The sequence below is a fragment of the Gambusia affinis genome, linkage group LG12, assembly GCF_019740435.1.
Source record: "Gambusia affinis linkage group LG12, SWU_Gaff_1.0, whole genome shotgun sequence".
NCBI classification, from domain to species: Eukaryota; Metazoa; Chordata; class Actinopteri; order Cyprinodontiformes; family Poeciliidae; genus Gambusia; species Gambusia affinis.
Window position 1 is genome coordinate 14,906,285 of NC_057879.1, and position 26,469 is coordinate 14,932,753.

The 26,469-nt window shown below is 40.3% G+C and overlaps 1 protein-coding gene and 1 long non-coding RNA gene across 12 annotated transcripts in view; one reads left to right on the plus strand and one right to left on the minus strand.

The window, feature by feature from the left end:
- LOC122841211 (zinc finger protein 521) overlaps positions 1–26,469 on the minus strand; it is a 111,375-nt gene that overhangs the window by 75,038 nt on the left and 9,868 nt on the right. For all 10 annotated transcript variants that reach the window (XM_044134324.1, XM_044134321.1, XM_044134325.1 and 7 more), the window contains one exon: positions 19,622–19,822. Coding sequence is in view for 4 of the 10 variants with exons in the window: in XM_044134329.1 (XP_043990264.1) it covers positions 19,622–19,822 (201 nt within the window). In the remaining 6 variants the exon portion in view is untranslated. The remainder of the gene's footprint in view (positions 1–19,621; positions 19,823–26,469) is intronic.
- On the plus strand, positions 10,068–23,234 carry LOC122841213. Of its 2 annotated transcripts, XR_006372360.1 has the most exons (4): positions 10,068–10,204; positions 21,912–21,981; positions 22,071–22,238; positions 22,816–23,234. It is a non-coding gene; the product is annotated as an uncharacterized LOC122841213 (long non-coding RNA). The 2 variants fall into 2 exon arrangements; XR_006372359.1 differs by having other exon boundaries at positions 22,071–23,234.

Here is a 26,469-nt window from a genome sequence, read left to right on the forward strand (position 1 = left end):
GTTTTCTTTAATGATCGTGTTTGTATAGGGAGGATTTTAGAGTGCTGTTGTGCAACCTTGTCGCCTCAGACTGTGTCCACAGACTTGCACAGGAAGGGGGGAAAGGGGCGGAGAAAGTGGAGGCAAAAGGGGGTTGGTCTCTGGAGAATGGGCCAGGCCCCAGACCAACTCTGCTTTGGCCCAGTAACTGTGCCAGAATACTCACGACATGTGCGTACAGCATGCGAGCACAAATGGCAGACAGATTTAGGAGTTTGCTTTGTTTCATCCTGCATTGTCTTTTGCTGGTGTCCAGGCAGCTCATGACTGTCGAATCATATTAGTAAAAAGGATTGAAAAAAAAAGCATGAACACTAACACAACCATACATGCTAACTAACGGGCGAACACCTCACCAAAGGAAGCAGTTCACTGCCCCTCACCCTGATCTTCATTTGCAGGGTAGGGATAGAATATGAAGCCTGAATACAACCAGACAAATGACTACAGGGCATTTTACTTATTCATCCATCACTTCACATTGATTTATTCCTGTTTATCTATTTATCAGCTGACAAAACAGAAAAAAAATCCTTTACCCTGAACTGTTTTACTAAAAAGTTTGCATGCTGATGGGCATAGTGAAAAACTTTCAGGGTTACTGTAGAAAAAAAAAATCCCTTCATGAATGCCCTCCTCTCACACCAACACATCAACACATACTTTTCTCCCTATTTACATATACTTTGCACATCTTGGCTTACTAACCATTTACTTAGTTACATGCCACCACCTGCAAGGCTATTTATGTCTCTCTCAGGAGAGGAACTTGATATGACTGCCAAACAAAATCCTCTAAGGTATTACCAACTATTTAATACGAAAAAACTTAAGAATAGCATTTGGAAGCTTTTCATTTTCATTTCTGCTTTAAAAGCAATGTTAAGAGAGATAGTCAAATCTAAGCTACTGATTATTAGAAGAGCAGGATAAAACGTGTGCTTTAAGATTCTTTTTGAGGATGCTGCAATCGTTTTGCTCTTACACCCTGTAATATTGTATGTGGCAATCCGAAAGGTACAGCTTACTGCAATGAACTAATTTCAAGGACCATCATTCAAGAGAGTGAATGTAATAGTCCCCTAATATCAGTTATCACTGACAGGAACATCCATATCAGCTAATTACTTTTCACTGTGCCGTTGTAGATGAGAGGACACCGGCCGTTATCGGTATATGAAAGGAGAAGACATTGCTATTTCACCATTAGTGTGGCCCAGCCATTGTTGCTGTCTCTAATACAGAAGCGGTGTACAATGAAATGGTAATAAATCCCATGTCACTCATCCAGCGGCTCACAAAGCTATTTTATATTTCAAGAGAATATCACTGATAAGGTGACCTTTAATTAAGGTCGCTGTGCATATAGGTGGCCATGTCAGGTCATAAAAGCAATGTGTTTAGTTTGCCACTGGATAATACACACCTCACATAATGAAGATGATATAGTCTGATTGCAACAGGATATATGTTGTTAAACATTTCTCTACATCAAGTAGAAACACAGAACTTCACTAGGTAAGAGCTTTAATTTTAGCCTTCTAACATGTGCCGTCCTTGCTTGCTCCTCAGTAGTTAGAGTTTGGGTTTACGATGTAAAACAATTTTTTTATGAAGCTGGGAATGGAGTACTTTACAAAATAACTTTTAGAGAACTTTTAAGCACAAAGTGCATTTTATTAGATTTTTTGTAGCACAATTATGCTGTGGAAATTCATTTTTTTCAGCGAGATCACAAAAGTTGCCCGGAATTAATGGGAAAATGAATTGAATTAGCAGGAGCAAAAGTCCTGGTCCAGCAACACAGCATCACTAAACATACAGTTAGAATGGCCCAGTCAAAGCTCACACCTAATCCAACCAAGAATCTAAGACAAGACTTGAAAATCTATATTTATAGATTATATGCAATATTGGTGATGACTGTTAGAGCGACAATATGGCTTGTGAGAAACAGTGCGTTAGCTAAACAGCGTTGAGGGGTTTCCATTTTGGATTGATTAAAAATCCAGAAATCAGTTATTGAGTCATATATGAAGCTGGTTGTACACAGATGAAATTCAAATTTCATTTTAAGCTTACATTTTCTTTCTTGGTCAACAACCATCTATGTCCCAGTTTACGAGAACATATTTGCAGTAGTTCTAAAATGTTATAAAGCATTTTCGGTTGCATCAAACAGCAAGCATCAAATATATTGTTAGCACAAAGAGCACAAGCGCATTGTACTTATATGATTAGATAAAATTTATTCCAGTCAAACCAATTTGTTGCAATTATTGTCCAATGATATTGCTATTGTGATGCAATTACAATATATGGTGCAGCTTTACAATACTTTACAATAATGGCACTTTTTTGATATAGCACACAAAATTTCGAAAACATATTGAATTTTGTAGATGCATCTTGAATGTTGTTATAGTAAGTAAAAAACCAAATAGACAAGTAGAAACTGAGTCAGAAAATCTATTTTAAATTGTTGTGAGCAGGGAAAAAAAATCACAAAGAAAAAAAATTTAGGAAAATTTAGAAAATTCCCAATTACTTTAGTATTGGGGACTGTAAATCTATGAGACACTTACAAAATTATTTGCAATGCTTTTTTTTTTTTTTTACCACTATGCTTAAATATAGCAGTAATCATCTGTGTCTAAGAACAGATGGTCTAAGATGTTTTGTCTATTCAGTGAAATTCAGATATTTTTCTGCTTTTGTATGTCTCCCATAAACAAACAAGATTTGGAAAAACAACAACAGCACACATCATACATGACTGAACCCCGTACATGTCACTATAATAAGAAGTCTTGATTAGGATTCGGCAGACGTAGCATCCCGCATGCACAGTCTCTGCTTTGCTAGGCTTCAGATAACCTTTATCCTATAGGGCTTAATTAATGTCAGCCAGTCGACTCTGCCTTTCAGAAGGAAACGACTTATTCTTCTGCCCTCATGAAGCCCAAATCCCTCTGTTTCACTGCTGAGGCCGACTGGCTTGTTTATCCCAACTACAGGTACTGCTCCCTATTAAGGCCAGCACTTGTTACAGGGAAGAGGTTGAATTATTTACCAATAGTAGAGGGGGAGATGGACAGAGGGAATGAGAAGAGGCATTTTATACATGGATGAGATTTTTTATGTTGTTGTTTTCATGAGGTTAGAAACATGGCAAGGTTAATTATCTATAAATATTTTAGAAAAGGTGCTGATTACTGAAGAGATCTGAATTTCAGAAGACTCAAAATAACAAAGTTGATACATGGGTGAATTACTATGCTTTTAATCCCTAATGGGAAATATTTCATGCTGCTTCGTAGTTGGAGTTTTATCCAATTGGTCATGAGTAAATAGATGAATGTGTTTTGTTAAATAGATACCAAAAGGTGCTTATGCACAGTTTTCACCCTGGGCAAACTCTCTGCATTCTATCTGCATCTCGGGCTCTGTGCACAATACAACAAAACATACAGAAAACAAAAGGGAGCACAGAGGGGGGAGAGAACGAACAGACAGACCAAACAATAAACCCAACCACAAGAGACAGAGTTTAACTTTGTGTGCGTGTGTGTTTGTGCAGAATCAGAACGAGAGACAGAAAGCAAGAGGAGGACGAGGGAGATGAAGACAAATGCAGAAGGGGAGAGAGACAGAGGGTGGCGGAGAAAAAGAAAGACAGAGGGAGAAATCAAATTTGCAAGAACATAACAAAAAGCTGTATCTTCGACAAAAGAGAACACACAAGGGTATTTGTCTAGCTGTCTGCACCAGCAGGATCCTCTGAAAGTTTATTAAACTAGAACCCTTCAAGAGAAGGCAGAGAGTAGTAAACTATACTTCTGGGGAGGAAAGGAGAGAGAGGGAACGGGAATGAGGCAGGGGGGTTGGTTGAAAAAAAAAGTAGCTTTTCAGCCTCTGTCTTTCAGAAATTCTTTTATTTCAGCCATGCATTAAGTAACCTCCCCACTGAGTTCTGCTCTCCTTCCTGGTGTGGATAAAGCCGTCCCTCGGGGGAGCCGCTGGTAATTTCCAGCTTCGCCAGAAACTCAGGTATTAGAAAAGACCGCTTGGGGACCTGCCACAATATACCTTCACAATTTCATACGCTTTGAAAAAAAAAAAAAAGAGGGAGCCTTTTCCCTCCCAGCCTACCCCCACCTTCCCTGTAAACCCCCTCGAGGGTCCCCAGTTCAAATTTCTGAAGTGCAGACAACGGGTGTGCGTGTGGGGGAGGAGAGGGTGGTGGAGGGGGGCCCGTGGGACACAGCACCAGCAATAGAAAATCCACTGCATAGAGGAGAAAAAAGCATTTCCTTTCTGGTCTGGCAGGAGTGCCTTTTTTCCCCTGGCTCCCACCAGAGGCTTTTTACAAAACATGTGTTGCTGACATGTTGACAGATTGCTCAGTGAAGTGTTAGGCGCATGCACACGGCTGGCCATTTAGGGGGACATGGCTTCCTACCCAACATCCTCTACCTGAGGCACCATGTTTTATACATCAACCTCAAAGAAAGAAAGGAAACAATAAAAGGTACGCAAGTTGCTTCTTTTGTGAGGATAACAGAATTTCATAGAGCAAAGCTAGTCTGCGTATAATGCTGCCGTAGCTAAACTGCGGTGATGGGGTGGAGCGAAGGAAATGAGGATACAAAAAAGAAGGAGGGGGGAGTTCAGACAGGAAACACGGAGATAAAGCGCAGAGGGAGAAAAATTGTGCTGAAAGAGGTATGTATGTATGCTTATATTTACCAGGTGAGTCTGTCAAACCAATAAAAAAAAAAAAAATCCCAATACCCTTCCCATCTCTTCCTGTAACCAAGCCTCCCAATAGCAGGTGGGAGGATGAAATCTGATCAAAGGCCGGCATCCAGATCCAACTTCTGCTCCTATCAGGGTATCAACAGCACATGTCTTAATCGCCCTGCGGCTCAAAAAGTGCTGCCGTGGCAACAGGATGGAAATGGGGATCATAATGTATTCATGGTGCTAGCGACCTGGGGGCTGCGGAGCATAGTCTCCGGGGACTGCACTTTACCCAGAGCCAGACGTGTCTGGGCAAAATCACTCCACACAAGACAGCAGCAGAATACTGAGGAGCCATGACAGGATAGAGGGAGGGTGGAAGAAAGAGAGTGCATTTGAAGATGATAAGGAAACCAAGATGGAGAAGAGTTTGGAACAGGTTAAGTCAAACAATGCATGCCAAATCATAATCATGCTCCAACTTTATGTTTCTGGCACTAAGAATTTGAAGGTAAATTCTCAGTAAAAGGGATAGTTCAGATCTTTGAAGTGAGGTCCTGTGTTGTGATTTTCTGTCCTGCTTCTGCAGATTAAAAAAAGGAATAAATCCTTTAAATGGTGAGAGGCTAACATCTAATTAGTATTGTGTCGTTCACGAATGAGCCTTTTTAAATGAACAAATTTAAATGGACGATTTGAAGCAAATCATTTCATTAACTAATTTTTTTTTTTTCATTTCTCAGTTCAGATGAGGTCAGCGTCAGCATGCTAGACAGGCAGAACGTCTGCATTCTATGACTCATAAAATGTATGATAAAGATTCACCCAGTGAGAGACAGCACCATTTCAGCATAGTAGCTTGTACTGCAAATCAGGACATGATTCTTTCACGCTGATTTTTCGAGGTAGGATGGTTATTATCAGTGTCATTTTTGTCTGAAAGGAGGAACAAACTTATTTTATGTAATTTTGGAGGGCTTTGCTATGACTAATGAGTTATAGAGGGAAATGTGAACTTATACAGCCTGCATAAAAACACTTTTTCAACATCGTTATGTCCAATCACTTTAGGAACTAAGCCACTTACCACATAAAGTGTCCTTATCAAGCGAATCTTTTTGGCCTAACTAATAGGCCAAAAAGATTACTGGCTTGAAATTTTGGATGAATGGCAGTTAAATATCATATCTACTAAATATTGCATCCTGGCAGTGTCTTTGCCATTGCAGTATTGCACATTGACATTACTCAAAAGGTTGGAAAACTATATGACTCCAACTCTGTCTAGACATTGAATTTACAACTGAATTTTTCTTCTGTGTAAATATGTATGATGTTTTTAACTTCAAGTTAGCAAGTAAAACTTTCACCTGCAAAAAAAAAATGCCTTGAAAAATTGTTCTTAAAAGATTCACCTGACTAGCCAACGCAACCATGCAAGCCAAAGCTATCAGCACTAGTTAAAGTCAAGTAGCTTTTAGCCAATCAAGATACATTCCTTTGATCATGTGTCAAACAGTAATCGGGTTAGCTGACTGCTAAGAGACACAATTCTCTGCCCAAAACACTGGTGTCAAATTTTAGAAGGTGAATTTTTGCAGACAAATTTCTGCAGTCGAATTTTTGCAGGTGAATTATTTGGGCTGCGCAATAAATCAATAACATTTATTGTGATAGACGCATGATCAGTATCACTAGAAAATGTGTCCAATAGAATATTCAATAATTTCACTGAACTGCACAGCTTTGAGGCGGATGTTGGCAGAGGAAAGGCTTCAGATGCTCAACCTCTCATGCACAGCTAAGCAAAGTGGGTGGCATCAATGAACATACTCACTTTTTGGTTACCTAGCAACAACCTGTTGAATAAACTGCAATACAGCAGGTCACCTCCCCAGTTTGACAGTATTTCAGATGTTTAAAACAAAAAGAGAATCAATAATGATTGATATCAATTGGTATGAAATGCTAATTTTGTGATACACTTTTCAGCTATATTGTCCACCCCTACATTATATGTTTTTGTAGCATAACTGATTCCATTTTACTGCCTCTAGCAGGGATGTGCAAAGATAAAAAGAAAGGTAACTGGCCTACTGCAGCACTGAACTGAAACTTTAACATCCAGAAAAGAAAAGATCTAAGCCTTGAGTTGGGAAAAAAAAAAAACACTCCAAATGTGATTGTTAGAAAGGGGCTTGCAGAGATGAATGCATCTACCTTGAGGAGCTTGATGCTGCTTGACCAGGTGGGTGATTGGGTGGGAAATAAATTGCAGAGGAAATTGGCCAAGATTATCGGGGCCACAAAGACATGGCCCTTTGGCCACAGATGAGAATGGATAAAAGAGCGGATGAGTAAATGAGCACAGGGATAGAAAGGTTGAAGACTGATGCCTGAGCTGACAGATGATTCTTACGGATGCCAACCATCCACTACAGCCTCAAATAAAACTGTTGCATTATCCTGAACGAAATAAAAACTTTCTTTGGAGAAACAAATGATCTTTTTCAGAAATGCAGCACCATTTGAAATTTTCTCTACCTTAATGATTTCCATTTTTGCTTTACAAGCACATAAATGCATCAGAAGGCAAACATGTTCTCAATTTAATAAAAAGCTGTGAAGATGCTCACATGGACAAACAAAAACAAATAAACAAACAAACAAACACAAAGCTATAGCCTGACCCGCTTTCCCTCAACAGGAGGGCAGCTACAACAGGCACCATGCCAGGTAAACATCCTCAAGCCTTGTGCACTCTCTGCAGAGGGTAAAGCTCAATGCTGAAAACACACTCTAAAGTACAGGGAATAGTCAATTATGTTCAGCACTGGGAAAACCTTCTTAGAATACATATTTTGCGTACATTGTCCTGCTGCCACGTTTCGAGAAGAGAAACACAACTTTTGCTGCATTTTATATCAAGGTTTCTTTTGTAAAAAGAGAAGTCATAACACCTCCCCCTAGAGGAGATGATTCAAATGCATTAAGTCTTCTAAAAAGAGTGGATTCACCTGCAGACTGCAGCGTGTCCTTCTGCACTAACTATCCTCCACACGTAGCACACCCTCAGGCATCCAACCTAGGGCCACAGAAAACTCCCTGGTCTGTCTTTCCTCCTTCCCTTTAGCTGACAGGTTCTTCGACTGCTAAGCTCCAACATGGACCTCTGTGTTTGTGATGACTATACAGCACAATCAAGGCAGGGAGAAAAAGAAAGAAAGGGAATGATGAAGAGGAATAGGAGAAGGGATACAGGTGGAGAAGAAGAGCTAAAGAGAGACAAGGACATCAACAACATGTTCTTACAGAGAGATGACCCCTGGCCATCCTGAGGCATCTGGTTTATCTAGCTGTCTGGCTAAGCCACGCACACACCTAATGATTCCAGACCTGTCCATGTCCCAAAGGTTTGTTTTATCCCTGATTACAGATGGGGAATGACAATGGGTTGGTAAACCACAATGCTGCACAACTAGGAGCTCAAATCAGACTATGACTTCTGCGTGATGAAAAGAGATAAGAGTTGAAACTAAGGTCCAAAGTTGCAGAGAAGTTACATGATTAGTTCCTTTAAAACATTTTAATAGGTTTAAGACACCAATATCGTAATTGGTTGCTGATTTGTATTCATCACAAACAGGACCAATCTGAAGGCCAGCCTCCATCCATATACCTAACTGTGCATACTAAGCGAGGCCGACACAGAGATGAAATTTGGACTTTGGCCTTACTTGTTCCTCTCATGTTGCATGGGACAGATCTCAATCTACTTCTCTGGTAAAGATTAGTAATCATCTAGGGCCTTCATATTGATGGCCAAGCTCAGCTTGTTTGCATATTTACTGGCCTCAGAGCCCAGTCGCCTGAGGTGAGAAGCAAATTACATTCCAGCTTAACCCCCCACAACACCCCCACGCACACAATTCTATCTCACTCTTTCGATTTCTATCCCTCATTCTCTCTTCTTTTCTTCCTCCCCAACCTCGTTTCTCTTAACATGCTGATCAGTCAACTTGCGGTAAGCATCCTTGCCTACCTTGGTTGCATCTGTAGTGGTCTCATTTGGATAACATCATCACAACGTAATCTTGTTGGAAAGAGCAATCAGTTTACTTTGGAATTAGGTATTCCGTTGGCGGACCAAGAGAGAGGGAAAGCTCACAGGGTTTAAAGGATGCAAACGAAAGCATGCTCTCCAGAATACAGTCCTGAGTCTGATTGGGTGATAACAACCCACACAAGCTCCATGTGAGAGTAATGAATGGCCAATGGGAGGCCTGAATAATAATGCAATTGGATTAAAAACCAATCACAAGATGGTTTTGTCTGTTGACTTTGTTTGTGGGGTATGTTCGACAAACTAAATTCATGATGAGAAAGATGTGTCATACTTTGGCTGGGGGGTACATAATGTTCTAATATAAATATTACCACTTTGTTTACTACAACACACTCTCTTTTGCCTGTAAGTCAGTCAGTTATGACAGATTTTGGGGACATGACTTAATATATACATATGCATGCATCACATTTAGATGGAGTGTAATTGTCATATGAAGAGATAGCTGCTTAAAAAGCAGATCTTTTTTGCTGTGTTAAATTAGTGGTCTGTTTAGAGAATACCTACCACAGGTGGCAAGTTACTATTAAATCAAAGAATTGAATGTCAAAGTTGGCACACTTTATGGCTTCTCAAAGTTCCCTCTCACTTGTTGAAAATAAATTCTCTGATCCATTTGATTGATTCCTTCAGAATGACTGATCAGACAAACGGATAGAGGCTGGAATGGATTAGATGACCTTTACATTCTAAATGAAGCTGTAGCACTCTCTGTCTACTGCTTTTAACATTGAAAGGACATCTTTGTATTACTTGAAACACATAGCTTTACTGTCAGACCATTACATTCTGTACCGACACATGATTTCCCCTTTGCCAAAGCACAGCCCAGCTGGTGGCCTTGGAGACCTGAAACGACACCCATCCTGCCCATAAAACTGAATTTATGAACACACCTTCCAGTCTGAAAATGGCAATTAGCACTAAGGAACAAATGTGTTTCTTTACATGATATCTGTCCTTGTGAGTTGCTGACTGTAACTCCCTACATCCTCAAGTAGAGGAGTGGCTGTTCTAAAGAGCCCCCACAGCAGTGGGCCCCCACCCAAACACCACCCCCTGGCCAACAAAAACAACCCCTGGGAGGGGTACAGGATAGGGGGAAATGTTGAGTCGGCGATAGCGTAACCCCAAAGCTCCAAAACCACAGTGGCAAGCAGGATGCCGTCACAGCTGGCTCTGCTTCTTCCTGTGGGCCCGCTCCACCGAACTCAGCCTAGGGGGAGACATAAACCTGTCGGACTGGTCACTCTTTCCACCACCCTCATCTCCCGCCTTTCTTTCCTCCCATTACTGGTGAGTTTGGCAAAACCTGTCTAAGGAAAAAGCCCTATGGGGATCAATGTGCAGTACATTTCCACATAGACATTAGCAAAATCTTTTGACCTTTAAGAGGTATCGACAAACATGGTTCAAATGTCTGTAAATGTTTCTGCTAGGTGTCCAAGAATGGGTGTTGACTATAGACATTTCTTCATCCAAATTATTTTTTCATTTATTTCTGGGATCAAGGACTGTTCTTACCCCCAACTTGTCCCAACTATATATATATATATATATATATATATATATATATATATATATATATACGTGTGTGTGTGTGTATATATATGATGTGTAATATTAAACATTTGCTGAAGTTTTAATTGAAGAAAATTATTCATAAAACTAAATCCTAGGTAAAATCAATGTTAGCAGATTAACTTGAGATCCTAATAAATATGTATTTTTCTGCATAAAAGAGTTTAAAAGACACATTACAATCTTGAAAAGACTGAAAACTGACTAAACAATGCATATTCATAGATGGAAACGTGGGCAAACTACCTTTAACAAAAGGCTTTTTTTGCCTAGAAATGTCCACCCCTGTTTTAAGATAGATTCTTTGCCTTTTCTTTGTCTGTAGTTATGCTTCTCTGTATCAGCTTCATCATTATTCTGGTGAGCAATCCCATGTTTGAAAGAGGAAAAAGAAAATCATTTGAATTCTGGGGACCCAGAGGCAAGTGAGCAAAACCCAGAGGTAAGAGCCAAGCTCCCTCTTCATGCCCTGCCACTGGCTGCCTACCTGGTAAACATCTCCGCAAGCTCCATCCTTTCAAAATCTCAAAACAGGTCAACCGGTGCCTATGTACTTCAGACTCGCAGAACAAGCAGAAATTGAGACATTTTCTATCATTGTGTGTTTTTTCCCCTTCCATTATGTCTTCCATTGCCCATTCCGTTATATCTTAATGCCAGGCACAACCTGGCTTTAATGATGCTGTTAATAAAATGCAGCTGGTCAGTGGGTGGATTTGCCTGGCAGGCCTGGTGTCTGTCCTTCGAAGAGATAAGCCCACCGCTGGCCTTATCTATCTCCCACAGCCCCACCCAGCAGTGCTGAGCAGTGGACACACAACCAGTCAACTCATCACTGACTAATTACTACCTCTCGCTGCCTTACAAAGCAGGCCTGGACTCTTTGCATTTGCAAAAGCTGACTGTTTCATACCTACGTCTGCACTCAGTGCAACTCACATACTCATTTTCCTACCATATCCAGTTTCTTGTCCTCTTTGATACTGCAAACCGGCCCATAACTAATTGTGGATGATCATATAGACCCTGCAATCTACCTTTGATATTTGTTCATTTGGGAAAGTACTAATTTCCCTTATCCCACAGTTTCTTAGTTAAATCTTGAGCCATTTGTGAGTGGGAGTCAGTTCAAGTCTCATAGCTTTAGCAGTGCGGTCAAAGTCACTTGTGTTACAGAGGGAGGGAGCGGTTTCTTTTATTCAATTGTTTTCCACTTCCACAAGCGTGTGCCAAGGGGGAGGAAAGCGCCGGCTTAACACGCTCTGCAATTCAACACGGCCAGACGCAGTCCTATTAAGATTTAATGTGCCATTCTTCTGCTTGTGCTGCTGAAAAAGACTTGCAGGCTGAGGAAGAAAGTGAACAAAGAGCAAGCGGAGCCAGGGCCAGGGAGAGATAGAGAGCGCATGAGACACCAAGACAACGGCTCAGTGGGCCAGTCGTCATACAACTGGTCGACAGTTTAAATGGTATGCTAAATAGGAGGGGGGGTAACAATAGTGACCCTGATACAGGATTTTCACCCACTGAGAGGAGCTCTGACGGAGGACATGGAATTATCTCTGTTTTGTCCACACATCCTCCCTGCTATTGTGGCTACCTACTTAAGAAAGAGGTCAACTGGATGGAGTCCCAGCATGTCTTGAGTCCCCAACGTGATGAATTATGTGTCATCCAAAATGCAAACGGCAAGCACGCAGGTGCTGTGAGGGAGTGCGTGTGCTCTGTGATATTTGTGTGTTTGCATGCCTAAGCCTACGACTGATTAAACAAGCACACATGTGAGAGACGGATCTCGCTAGATGAGGTGGATGCGAGTGTGAGCAAGAGTTGCGGCTGTGGCTATTGTCATTTATGCTTTATAAACTCTTCTATTCTTATTTTGGATATGCAGCCCGAGCCTGACAAAGACCAATAAATACTTTATACTGTGCATAATGCGTGCTATGTGAAGCACCGGGGGAAGAGAAGGAGGGCATCCTCACGAGGGCATATGCTTTGAATTCCTAATGACACTCCTGTTAACGTAACTGGCAGTGTTGCAACAGGGAACACACAGGGAGGATGTGCCATGCAGTCAAACATCTACTTTAATCCTACCTTTCTATTCCTCGTCTCTTTGTTTTTACCTTCCTGTATCTCCATACCTATTTTTCCTTACCTACACAACATTGACACACAAACACATACATGGCAAAGAAAAAAAAAATGAGCCCAATTGTAAGAGCTCACTCTAGCATGAGGTCTCTCTTCAGTGGCTGGGTTGTGCCAGAAGTAGCTATTCTCTCCTGACCGCCTCTCCTCCTTTCAAAGCCTTGTAATCAGTGTGTGCTGCTCTTTGTACTGGGATGTCGCAAGACGCCCCAGCAAAAACACAGCAGAATTTCTGATGAACAGTGGCGGCTCAGAGTTCGGCTAATCAGGTCTTGCTCATGTCGCTTTCCTCTCATGTGAGCCCCCTTTGAAGCAAAAAAAAAAAAAAAAAAAAAAAATTGACGCACTTTGGCACATTCTTCTTGACAGCCACAAAGCAGCTGTTGGATCAATATGCGAAGTTAGAAGATGGGAAGAAACACAACCAATAAAAGCCTGTTGGAAACAGTTAGTACAAAACATGTACTGGCAGAAAGTTGTTCATAGTTAAGGCTACTACTTGATATTTCCGTGGCCCAAAAACTTGATGCAAGTTCATCTAAACACTTTGAAACATTTGTTGTGGCCTGAAATTGTTTCAAAACTATGTACAGTACTGCAAGAAGTCTGCGAGCTCCTTTACTATTTTTAAAATGTTTCAGATGTCAAACACATTTCAATATAATACAGCGATAACTAGTTCATACAAAATGTACATTTCAATTCATGATTGTTAGCCAAAAAAGCTATCCAAATCAACCTGGCTCAATGTGAAAGATATATTAAATCATAAGTTAACTGTGATTAAAGTTTCACATGCTTTACCCTGGTCTGACTACTACCTGTGGCCTCAGAAAAAACCCAAAATTAGAACCTCCCTGACAGCTTGAAGTACAATGAACTCTCGCTGTAACGCGGTCCACCTTTCACGGTCTCGCTGCTTCGCGGATCTTTTTGTATAGTTTTTTTTCCACAGTGCATTGTGTTTTGCGTCCTGATTGTCTAAACAGTCTCTCCGCTTCTTCTCTACCTGTGTGCCAACAACGTTACAGTATTTAAATATACGTAATACAGCTTGGCAAATTCTAGGCAAATAATTTTGCCTAGAAGAAAAAAGAGCAACAACTACTGTTCCTACTAGTACCGATAACTATGTTCTTCTCTCGAAAAAACACACCTGCACCACAGGCTTCAGAAGAAAAAGACACTGGAGTTAGGCTGCAGTGTCACAGTCAGGGGCACAGTGAAATATGCGAGTCACAATTTCTGCTATTGTACTTCGTATTGATGATTAAAATGACTATTTTACTGTAGTTGTTTGTAAGAAAGCATTATATTTGTTTAAAAAAATGCTTGGTCCTGAAAACAAGTTTTGTTCTTTGGTTTCAATGTAGAGTATTTAATTATGCTGTATAATAATTGTAAAAAATAAAGTTAACTACTTCATGGATTATGCCTATCACGGGTTCTTTTTGGAACGCAACCCCCGTAAAAAACGAGGGTTCATTGTAGACTGAAAAATATTCAAATGCAACACATCACACACTGACTTAAAGTAATATGAGAAACAAAGTCATTTCTAAAACTTTAGGACTCTAATAAACCATAAGAGCTATCTACAAAAGAAGAAAACATAAAACAGTGGCGAGCCTTCCTAGGAGTGGTCCTCCTTACCAAATTACTCTCAGAACTTATTGATAACTCATCCAGGTGGGCAAAAAAGTATGTGAAGCAACATCTAGAGCAAAATCTGTGTCATTTGTCTCAATTAAAGTCAGTCTTCAATATTCGACACACAGCGACAAGAGACTGAGCAAAAACTGAATCTGGAGAGGGAGAGTTCCAGAACCAAAACCTCTTCTGTCCAAAAGAACACAAGCACCCATCTCACTTTCACAGAAAAAAAGCCATGCGTTTGGAAAGATCTCTTTGAGCCAACATGATAAGAATCACAATTTTTTAAAGCTGTGCTCCTGATTACATTTGGCATAAAACTAATACATAAAAAATCATAATGACATTCAAAAATAGTTATGGTAGTGGGACTGTCAGTGACTGCTTTGCTGCTTCAGGGTTTGGACAACTGCTGCAGCTGACAGAACCATGGACTCTCTATCAGTAAATCTTGAAGAAGATTGTCTGGTCCCCAGTTTGTGACCAGATCAGTTTGTGCTCACGTTTATGTGGCCTACACATCAGGACAGTGGTCAAAGACAGCCCAGTCCAGCTCAACTAACAACCAATCTGGCAAAATTAAAACAATTCTGTGAACAGAATTTCTGCACAGTGATGAAAAGGACTCACTGCCAGTTGCTGACAAGTGTGGCAGAAAAAGGGTTAAGTACATTTTCACACTGGACTAAGTTGGTGAGGTTTGCTATCCCTTAATAAATGATCCTTTGAACGCTGCTTTTTGTATTCCCTCACATTATTTTTGGCCAAGATAACATTTTGTTTGATGACTTGAAACAATTGCTCGTGCCGAAAAATTTTCAAAAATGGAAGATATAGTGACAAGACAAATACAGTTCAACAGCACTATGTTTTATTTCCCATCACAAATAGAGACTTTATCCATATCCAAACTTTTCCAATCAAATCAGCATCTTCTGCGTTGTGTTGGGATATTATTGTTTCTCACTGAGCATTAGTGTTTCATTTGTATTTTCTCATAAATCTGAAAATGTTTTCTTATTGAAGCTGAATGCATTCTGCAATGTCTACAGGGATGCGGAAAAAGGGAAATCTGCATAATATAAATCCATATATGGCCCAGTTATCTGTCTTCTCTTTTTTTTCCTCTCACACACTCTCTGATTGATTCCTTTATCTGAGGGAAGCAGAAGACATGCTCTGTTTGCTCGCACAGTGGCCGGCAGGAAAACAGAGAAAGACACTTATTAAAAAGGTCATCTCACAGAGGGTTAAAATAGCAGGGCAAGGATCTCTCTTGGGGAGGGGGCAGCCATGCTCCTCCTCTAGTGAAGGACACAAGAAAAGGTGTTGCTCAGGGGAGCTGGACCCGTAATGAAAGAATAGCCACCAGGCTGACAGCCAGTGTGTGCGCTTGGCTATTCAAATACCATCGGAGAGTCGGGACTCAAGAAATGATGCCGAAAATGCAATCTTTTAAAATAAACTTTGAGCAAGTGGTGTGTTTTTTATTTGCAATGTGGGCTTGCTAGTAAACAAGTGGAAATGAGAAGAGGCGAAAGGGTCTGAGGGCAGGTTGCATTGACTCCCGTCGCAATCTCATATCTGGCATATGAACATGTCTTGCACCAACTGAGAGCAAAAGTCAAACTACAGATACTGTTCCTCTTTCTTTGTGAAGTATCTGTAACAATATGAGGTAGTACAGATGATCCACTGAGTCTGTGTGATACAGGGACAAAGCATTTGTGAAATGTTTTTGGAAAGGCCTGTGGAATAGCTATGCCTCCAGCCTCCTGTCTCCTCCCTTGGGCAGCCTAAAGCCCTGTCGGCAGGATGCTGATCCCCACACGGAAACCTGATCTGCAGCCATCCTGGAGCCTGAGGAAAACTCTCCACCCCCACCCCCACAAAACTCCCTTCACTTCTGCCCCGGAGTTAAAGGGGTGCTCTGGGGGAACATTCTTTAAGCCCTGCCCCAGCCAGCTTCCACTCTCAACTCTCTGGAGTAACATTCTTGCAGCCCTGCCCTAGCCTTCACTGGGATCTCCTGGGGAGCATTCCTGAAGCCCTGCCCCAGCCCAAGACGAGCTCCCTGGGGACACATTCCTGCAGCACTTTCTCTCCCTGTTTCCCTCTCCCTTCTTCTCCCTTGCTCCATTTCTCAGGCTCTTGCCTTCCTCCGCAGTCCAGCATTAGCCCGATCAATACCACCGATCGCATCGGGGACACCAGGCAATCCATACCCATGCGCTCCCTTAGCGCACTGCAGTGGTCACAGCTTAAGTGCATGGAAAGGTGTTACACCTCTGCTAGATGGAGGGAGAGACAATGGCTGCCATTGATCGAAGTTGCATGTGACATCTTTCTCTGTCCTTCTGCTCGTCGGGCGTGGTCGACAGGCAGTTCGAAAATGTTTTGACTTTATTTACCGTAGTTTGTTTTGTCTCACAGATGTCATCTTCTTGTTTTTAGATACTAGCATAAGGGTGAAGCTTAATAAGAAACAGAAGCCATATGTGAGGTAATGCCTGCATATATGGATACATGCAGTTCTAGTAACACACTGTTAAGGCCCAAGTTCTGTGAGCATGCAAATTTCCAAAATGTGGATTGGTTCCAGTCAAGCTCTGCAATTTGTTTACCAAAAATAAAAAATTTGAAATTGTAAAAAACGGAGAGTTTAGCAGGTGCTGGTGGTTGATTAGAAAATGGTTCTAATAAAGCATCCATCTGTGAGCAGAGGCTTGATGTAAGGCTGATTAATTGGTCATGGATGTCTACATAATGCCACGTAGGAAATCTTTCGATATTCCTGAGAACACACAAATGAGCACGCACACACATACACAAACACACACATTCAAAGTACTTAGTATGCCATCTAGAAGTTTCTTTTCTCCTGCTGTGTTTGAATACTAATAGAGTGTTTCTGCACAATCACAATACCCTAATGGCAATTAGATTCTTTTGTTTAGTTTCCACAGGGGCCCTTATCCAAACGATGTTTTTTTTTCTTCCTATCATTGAGCAATTAAGAGTTATTTGTCTGTTAGATTGACATTTACAAAAGATTGGGCTTAATTATAGAAAAAAAATATGACTTTGTCAGTAATGGCCGCTGTTACATGTTGCAGTGAACAAAAGATTTTTTTATATTTCTATTGCTAAAATCCTTTATGTTTTGCCTTTCAAAAGTAAAAAGTATCCAGGCCTTTTAAACTTTCTCATGTTTTGGCTTTATACAAATGTAAACTTTGGTGCATTTCTTTGAGATTTTTACATGCTAGAAAACATAGTGTCTAGTTTTAAAGAAGAAGGAAAATAACTGGTTTGCAAACTTAAATTATTCTGTTGAAGCTCTATAGCTCTGCTTAGAGGTCATGAACCTCGTACCAATTCTTTTGAAACCTTTTAGGCGTTCTTCCAGATTTGTCCTGTGATTATCTCCATCCAGGTTTACTGACCTGCTTCCCTGTTCACCTAAAGAGAAGCACCCCAACATGACATTCTGTCTCTCCCAAGATTTATTGTAGGGATGGTGTGTTTAGGATGATGTTATTTTTCCTCACAGTTTTGTACATAGAACAGGAACAATTGTGGTTTCAGCTGACCAGATCACCTTCTTTTACCTGTGTGTCATGTCCCCTACGTTGTGGGTAGAAAAATGCCAACCAAACTTCTTTTGCTTCTCTTTTGAAAAATGACTTAATTTTTGCCAATCGTATATAAAGGCCAGATTTGTGGAATGTATGATCAATAGTTGTCCTATTAAAATAAGCTGTGAATCTCTGGAGCTCCTCCAGAGTTACCATGAGCCATGAGACTTTTTATTATAAGTACAACATTTAAAAGAAGGGTATTATGTAAAATCGATTTTTTTATTAGCTTTATGTCAGAGAGAGGCCCAATTTCAAGGCATCAAACTGAAAAGTCAATTTTCTTTTAAGTTATGTTTGATAAATACAGCACAATGCTGAAAGAAACATAGTTACTTGATTGTTCAATAAAATTGCACTCCCTTCCTGGAAAGTACATAATACCTATCCTTTAAAAATATACATTTATCCCTTTTATTCCACTTGACAATTATATATTATTTTGTGTTGGTATGTCACATAAAATACCAATAAAATACATTGAAGTTTGTGGTTGTGAGCTGATGGAAAAAAAAGAAAAAGATCTCAAGGTCATACAGGCTGGCCAGTTATATTCTGGAGCATAAAAAGCTAAAATTTTTCTCAAACACAAACTGTTGTGCTTAATGTCAGCCACTCAGCAGAAAAACAAGAAAAAAGAAAGTGAACAGTTTTTCTTTAATTTTACACCTTTTTTGGTAATTTTTTCACACCAGAGACGGGCCCACAGATATATGTAAGCAAGCCACTCCACATGCAATGAGCATGCATGCATTTCTGCTTGAAGAAACAACACTGTCGATTTCATACAAACTATGAAGAAAAGTGAAAAAAAAAACACTCAAACATCAGACTTGAGAGTATTTTGAAGATGAAGGAAAATCTTTGTAATGCTCTTGGGATATCTAACCTATAATTTGTGGTTGGCTGACTGGGCTGCAAAATGTGAAACCAAACTGCGCATGAATGTAAACAGAACACAGACTAAGCAAAGATTCTCATGAGTTACCCTTAAATTTTCATTAAACAACAAATGAAAGTTTAAATATTCGTGTCCTGCCTCATGCTGTGTTTTTGAGCAAGCCTCAGATGGCATCTCTCAATTTAGGCCCATCAGGATGTGCAAAGGAGGACAGCAAATCCAGGAGAAGCACATGGAAACCTTCAGTTCACATCATTAGTTCTGTCTGCCACCTTGTCAGTGTATTTATAGTCCTATTCATCCATCAACAGGTCAATGACAGAGTCTGCCAATGGCATCCTTCTTCTTCAGTCCCACAAGGTATCACTACTGCAGTGTACTAACAGTGGGGCTGACTGGGGGACTTTCTTACAGAAATCTACTGTTTCCAGTTGAGGATCTAGACCGCGTAGCTCGAGATTAGAAACATATATGGATTTATGGTGAAACAAGGAAGGCTCTGGCCCAGGCTGTAAATATTCACATTATAACGATTCACAGAGGCCTATTTGTGTGCCATCTTCTAGTGTAAGGTGCATATAAATAACATGGCACATGTACCAAGGCCTTTGTTGGTAGATATTTACCAGGAAAACTAGAAATCTAGTGTTGAGCTCTCCTTAGTGCAGTGTACTAACACACGTAGCGAGGCATATTCTCTATTGAAGGCACAGCGCGAGAGTGGGAGTGGGAGAAGAGCTGAGTGGCAGAATGGAGGGGAGGCTCGGTGGGCTGAACGTTGTTTACCTGTCAGCTGGCATTGATTAATCTTGTGTTCGGTGAGATCGCTCAGCGACTCGAACACCTGCCGGCAGCTGTCGCAGCTGTGCAGCGCAGGCTCCTCGTCCTCCTCTTCTCCCTCCTCTCCTTCCTCTGGAGAGAGCAGCCTCTTCCTCAGATGCCCAACCTCACCATCCTCCGCCACCCTCTCGAGGGCGCACTCTGGATCTACGGAGCCACAGGAAATGACAGTACCACATAGTCAGAAGGGTGACCCACACAGTGAGGTACTACAGCTTCCTCTGGGTGACAATAAAATGGATTTCTAGACTCTGGATTTAATAAAAACAATAATAAAAGCTGTAATAAAAATGCGGGTTCAATTTGAACCTCTGTAACTCAACCATTCGTACCATAACAGAAGAGTTGGGCAGGTGGAGTGAGAAAAATACAAGCAAAGAAGTTGGCACACACTCATATCTAACACACAAACACACACTCTTGTTATTAGAAATGGTTTTACGTTGTGTTTGCCCTGCTTCACCCAAGCAAAACTTTAGTATATGAAACTAGACTGATGGGAATATGTGCAGTTAATAAATCTGGGATTGCAGTTTTTGGCTGGACCAAAGATATATGAAATTTCACCAAGCGAGTGCTGAACTGCTTCAACCAACATCAGACAAAGCCAGGACTGTGAATATTCGGAGTGCAGCTTGGTTTAAAAAAAACAAAAAAAACATGCAAAAACCGAGATTGTTGTGCATTAGATTGTCGTCACAACACACTTGCTTAAATTATTCAGCCTTGCTCGCAGGCAGCCGCGGGTCGTGCACATCAATATTCTTCAATTCATCTGCAGTTTCGTCTCTTGTTGTCTTTGTGCCGCAGCATCGCCAAGGGTAAGCCAACGACTACCCTGAGCCAGGACTAGTAACCATCTTTCAAATTACTCGCCAAATCTGTATTTCTCACTATAATGAAGAAAAATCTTTAAGCCAATCTGATTAAAAGACAGCACCCTCAGACTAACAGTGTTGTCAACCAGGTTATGTTTTGTCGGGGAGAAGAACCTTTGCACTTAACCAGCAGCCATTTTAAGCCCCACTGATGAAAGTGTTCTTCTGCTTGTCTGGAAACTCTGCAGGGGAACATTAGGTGAAAGCCAGTTTTTTTTCTTTCATCCAGCAAACTGTTAACAGCACCTGAGGGCAAAGAGTGTGTGGCACCGACATGCACAGGTGTGGGCGTTCATATATTGGGTTGTACAGGAGGAACCATTTTAAAACCTCCTTCTCTTATATTGTGAAATTCCTCTAGGAAAGGCGTTCCAGAACTCATCAAGGCCACCCAGGATTTTTCCTTTCCCCCACTTGCGCCAAGTATTGATGTAACATCACACCCTCCATTGTCCTTCCCTCTTGGCGACGGAGGCTCTCGGAACATGCCCTCTAAAAATATCAGTGCCGTGGTCCCAGGTGGGACCATGCAGAACAGAACAGAAGGTGTTTCAAGAAAATGAAAATCCCAACCCAATCCTCGCAGACGCAGGCCTTTCTTGCTCCTGGGAAAACACTTTTGACTGAGGCCAAAAGCCACACAATATAGACTTATGATTCATCCACACATGCAGAGACTACATTTGTAGTATAAACTGAAAACTGAACACTTTATATCATTTTTTTTTCTCACAGGCAGCCTGCAGAGAAGGTTATGACTTGTGATTTTCTTTCCCCAAATCTATTCATGAATCATTCACTTATTTAATATTACAGTCTCATTCTGTCAGGGAAAACTACTGATGACTCTATTTTAGCATTTTACAGTAAGTAGTTCTATGTTTAAAGATGTTCATATTTTTTTTTACACTATTACCACAAACTCCATGTAATTTGTTAGGATTTTTTGTGCTCTACCAAACCAAATTGTGAAGAAAAAAGAATATTCTGCCTATTTTTCTTGGAAAGAAAAATTGCTGAAAAGTATTATTTGTCAATGCTTTGCAGTTACTCCTTTCACAACAGTCATTACAACTCTTTTGGGGAATGTATTTACCAGATTTTTCCATCTACAAACCTTGATTGGATTTAGGACTGGATTTTGACTGAGTCATCCTAACACAGTTACATGCTTCAGCAATGTGCTGTATCTATACTGTTCTGGATAAGTTCGTACATCTAGCTCATACCACCATATAATTGTGAAACTGCTATTTCTGTTTGATAATCAGTGGGACAAAGGAATTGAGATAAATACTTAAATATCTTCATGTATGTTCGAGTCTGAACTAACTTTAATTGTTGTTCCCTTGTTTTAGGTGACATGTTTCAGCTGCGGCTCCCACTGGTCAGTTTGTAAGAGAGAAGAATGATTTCCAGTGTGCCAGTGTAAGGAGTGTCTGGAAGTACAAACTCCAACAAGGAACTGCTGGTGAGTTTGAAACTGGAAGTTGATGTTGAGTACGTATGTTTTTCAGGGGTGGTGGTGGGGGTTGAGGCTACAGGGCAAGGTCACGTCCAACCCAGGGATTAAAGAGCCACATCAATACTGAGGTTCCTGTGCCTCTGGGCCTCATACAGTAATCCATCAGATCAGGACATCCTCTTCTACCAGTCTCTGCAGGCTGGACAGTCGATCAATACCGGTATGCTTGGAATGGCTGACAATCATATGCTGAATACTGGGGGAAGATGTGCAACATTTTGTTGTTTGTTTTTAAACCAGACTCTAACATCTGTGTTAATTTTTAGAATCAAAGTGACATGATTGGTGCAGAAGGACCAGAGAGAGGCCAGACCAATTGCTGATCTGATCCATATTTAGATAAAAGCAGTTCAAAGAAGGATAATAGCTGTAACTAAGAAATTATTCATGTGGGGGTGGGGTATCAGGGCCACAGGGGGATAATGAAGATCTCACCAAAAAGATTTCTACAGATGAATTTCCACTCTTTACCAAACTAAAAGCGCATTAATCCTGGGCCCATAAAATGTGGGGATCTGAATGGATATTGACATCTTTACAGCTATGTAATATCGCACTGAGTCCAAAATCCATCAATCATGTGCACACTTGTGGTGCCTGGTGACATTTATCATGCCACAACTTTCATCTTTGAGACTTCAGGAGTCTCTTGGACCCCCCACCCTTATATTATTGAATATTTCTGCTCTTAAATATTTATAACCTTTTAATTGATATTCTCTATTCTGCTCCATTAGCCCCACTGGGGATCTGTGGTCCCTGGCAGGGAAGCTCCACCATTGTCTGGCCCACACACTGAGACAGGTGGAGACACTGACCACAGGGAAAGAGGAAGGGCAAGAACCCACAGGAATGGAGTGGAAAAAACTATATAAGGCAATAAAATGAGTGGGCATGGGATGGTTATTGGTATGAAGTTACAGAAAAGTTTACTGTACATTGTAGCAGTGCTACAGTTTTTCTTTATAATGTTCCAATGGTATTAAGTTGTTTAATTTAGACAGAGAAACTGATACAATGGCTCCATCAATTGCAGCACACTATTGGTCAGCTGGCTGAAAAACTATTTTTATACTTCCTCTTAGCTTTCAAGTAGGACAAATATTTGAAACAAGGATTGGCTAAGCAACCAACTACAGCTGACCACACAAACTGACTGACAGCTGATATTAGCATTTGTTGTTATTGTTATCATTATTATTATTATTATTATTATTATTATTATTATTATTATTATTATTATTATTATTATTATTATTATTATTATTATTATTATTATTATTATTATTATAAGTAATAGGATCTGTATTAAAAATTATTTTATGTAATAAATTTAAACACAAAAACATAAAACAAAGAAAAAAATAAAATTATACCTGTACATACATTTATTTCACATTCTTATACACCTGACAGATTTAAATGTAAAACAACAACAAAACAAAAATCATTCCACTAAGACGTTGGCTTCTGATAAAAATGAGACCCTACCCTCTTTCAAAAGAAAGTTCAATGCTGAAAAAAAAAGATACATTTTTAACATACAACTTATCAAAAATGACATGTCAAAATTATCCACAGCTTTTTCAGTAATCGGTGAAAAATTGGCATTACAGCGATAAAGCCGTTCTTATAATAGCCAGACCATATTCTTGCATGTTTCCTCTGGTAATCTGGTTATTTCTTATTGAGATTGAAAGGCATCCTTGTTGTCACCCCAATTTTTATTACCGATTAATGATTCTCATACATACATACATACATACATACATACATACATACATACATACATACATACATACATACATACATACATACATACATACATACATACATACATACATACATACATACATGTATGTATGTATGTACATAAAATTGATATGCATTACAGTAAAAAACAACTATGAATGCTAAAATTCATATTGTTATATCTGTCAAACATTTTTAATTCTTTCTGATATACATAAAGCAATTAGATCAGATAAAACATTTTGTTGTAAACATTTCTGTTATAATAGTAGCTTCATCCACACAGCATTGTAGTACGTTTATCATACTGCAAGAGTTTCAGACTCATGCCTGAAAATGTGACACAAAGCTTCAGTGAAGGCTGTACTCAACAGAATCCTAACCAGAAAAGTTAACTCTGAAAAAGATCTTCCACTTTAACCTCTTGGGATAGAATTGTGTCTGACCCTAAGCAAAAAGGTTAGACAAAAGCATCAAGATCCTAAAACAAGGACAAGATTCATGGATGTTTTGTTTTAATTTTGCATTTGTCCAAATTTAGGCACAATATACAAAGAAGAATAAAATTACTAAGGGATACGTTCTCACAAGCCTGAAGAAAAAAAGCATGTTAGCCTCAATCAGACTAAACCCTGATGGAGCGTTCTTTGTGCAATGAAAGAACCTGGTGTCAAAAATATCATTGCCAGTGCACCGATCCGCTCATTTCCCCCCCTTCCATCATTTTCAAGAGATCCTCATCTCACGACTCCCCCCACCACCCCACTCGTCTCCTTCCCTGGCAAACCACCCTGCAACCACCCACCCCCAAGTTCAAATTAAGAATTTATTTTAACCAGTGAGCAGCTTCTGTCGACACGTGTCGGCGGGCCTGATCAAAGGTGAGCGCACTTCTTTATCAGAGTGAGGGAGGCTGTCAGAAATAGGAGGACATTAAGATTGAATAACCTTCACAGGCTTGCCGGCACCTCATTATTTAAAAATCTAAAACTTCTGCTGAGCACCCAACATATATAGGTCACACCACATTCTAATGCCACATGTGCCTCTGAGTGTACCCTCCTCTGTGTGGATGGGATTTAGAGGACTCTTCATCAGATCGACTCATTCCCCCCCATCATTAAAGAATATCATCATTCAGGCGACGAAGCTGCAAGCTTGGAACTTGCAGGATTCTTAGCTTTTGTTAGGAGTTTACTTATATAGAAAGACTGTAGCGGTGAAGATGTAGGAAGGGGATCAGGGGTTTCTTATGGTTGATGTGAGCGGTTTTACCCGCCCCCAGTCCTCCAAGTTCTTATTAAAGGACAGCTTAATATTCAGATGCGAGGGAACGTAAAAGTAGAATGGCAAAGGTGTTCATCAAGAGCTGTTTCTCTAACCGTTCCGAACACATCAAAATTTGGGTTTGTTATTTAGCACAAAAAAAAATTGCCGTACATTTTTTCAAGAAAGACATTATGATGCACGCTGAGCTGAGATGAAAGTCATACAGATCTAAAACAATTACAATATGTTAAGAACAAAATATGAAGACAACACAGAGAGAGAGAATTATGACTGACGGAAGCACAAGTACACAATCGGCATCATCCACCAGTAAAACCTGAAAGTGCAGAAGAGAGACAGGCGTACAAAGAAAGAGGGGGAAAATCAAAGCAGCTGAATGAGAAACAACATTTGAACATACCGAATGCTCTTTCTCTTTCTGTCTTACCAACTCCCTCACTGGGAGTGATAATATTGAACAGAGCGCCTTGCCATGCCATTAGTGCAGGAAAACATCAAAGGAAATGAATAATAGAGAGTATGATTTTCTGAAGTGGTGGAGTGAAAGAGTCCCTTCCTCTTCCTGCTGTAGTGAGCCCTGCAGTACATTGATCTGTGGGCAGCCGGAACCTAAGCAGAGCCAGAGTTTCCAACGCCACACAATGACAACACACTACTCTGAACATACACTACAGCACCTAGCCAAGACTTCAGATCTCTACAACTGTTCTTAGCCACCTTCCTTTGACAGAGGTGAAACAATCTTACAGGGGGGGAAAAAAGCCCTATCAGTCTCACTTCACCAAGAACAAGAAAGCAAGAAAAAAATATATATATATATATATATATTTAAAGGCGGGAAAACAAGGACAAAGATGTGGCATAATTGCACACATGCTGTACAATGGTACAGCCAAGCTGCAGATCTTAAGCCGCCCCAGACTCTCTTGGTAAAAAAAAAAAACATACTGCCTCATTAAATCTCAGACATCAAGCTGTTCCTGCCTCTCTGTACTATACATTTTAGTGTCTATCTGTTAGAGGAGTCTCTTTTGTTAAAATTTATCCTTTGCTTCTGCTTCTTATCAAACATGAATGAGAGCCAAGATGCAGGACTTGCAGCAAACTTGCAGAGTCACAAAAGTCCACAACTTACAGTGGCAGGTCTTGAAACCCTGTCTGATTAAGCTATTGGCTTGTCAGAAGTCAAACAGCTTTTGTGGGACTGTCCATCAACGTGCCAGACGGAGAAAAATCAGGTGAGCCCTTTCTGTTGCTTTTCAACTTGATGTTTTTCAGCTGTAAGTTGAAGCGACCGCTGTTTGATTACCTGTGTCGAAACATTTTTAAAGTTGCGGGTGACGGGTTTG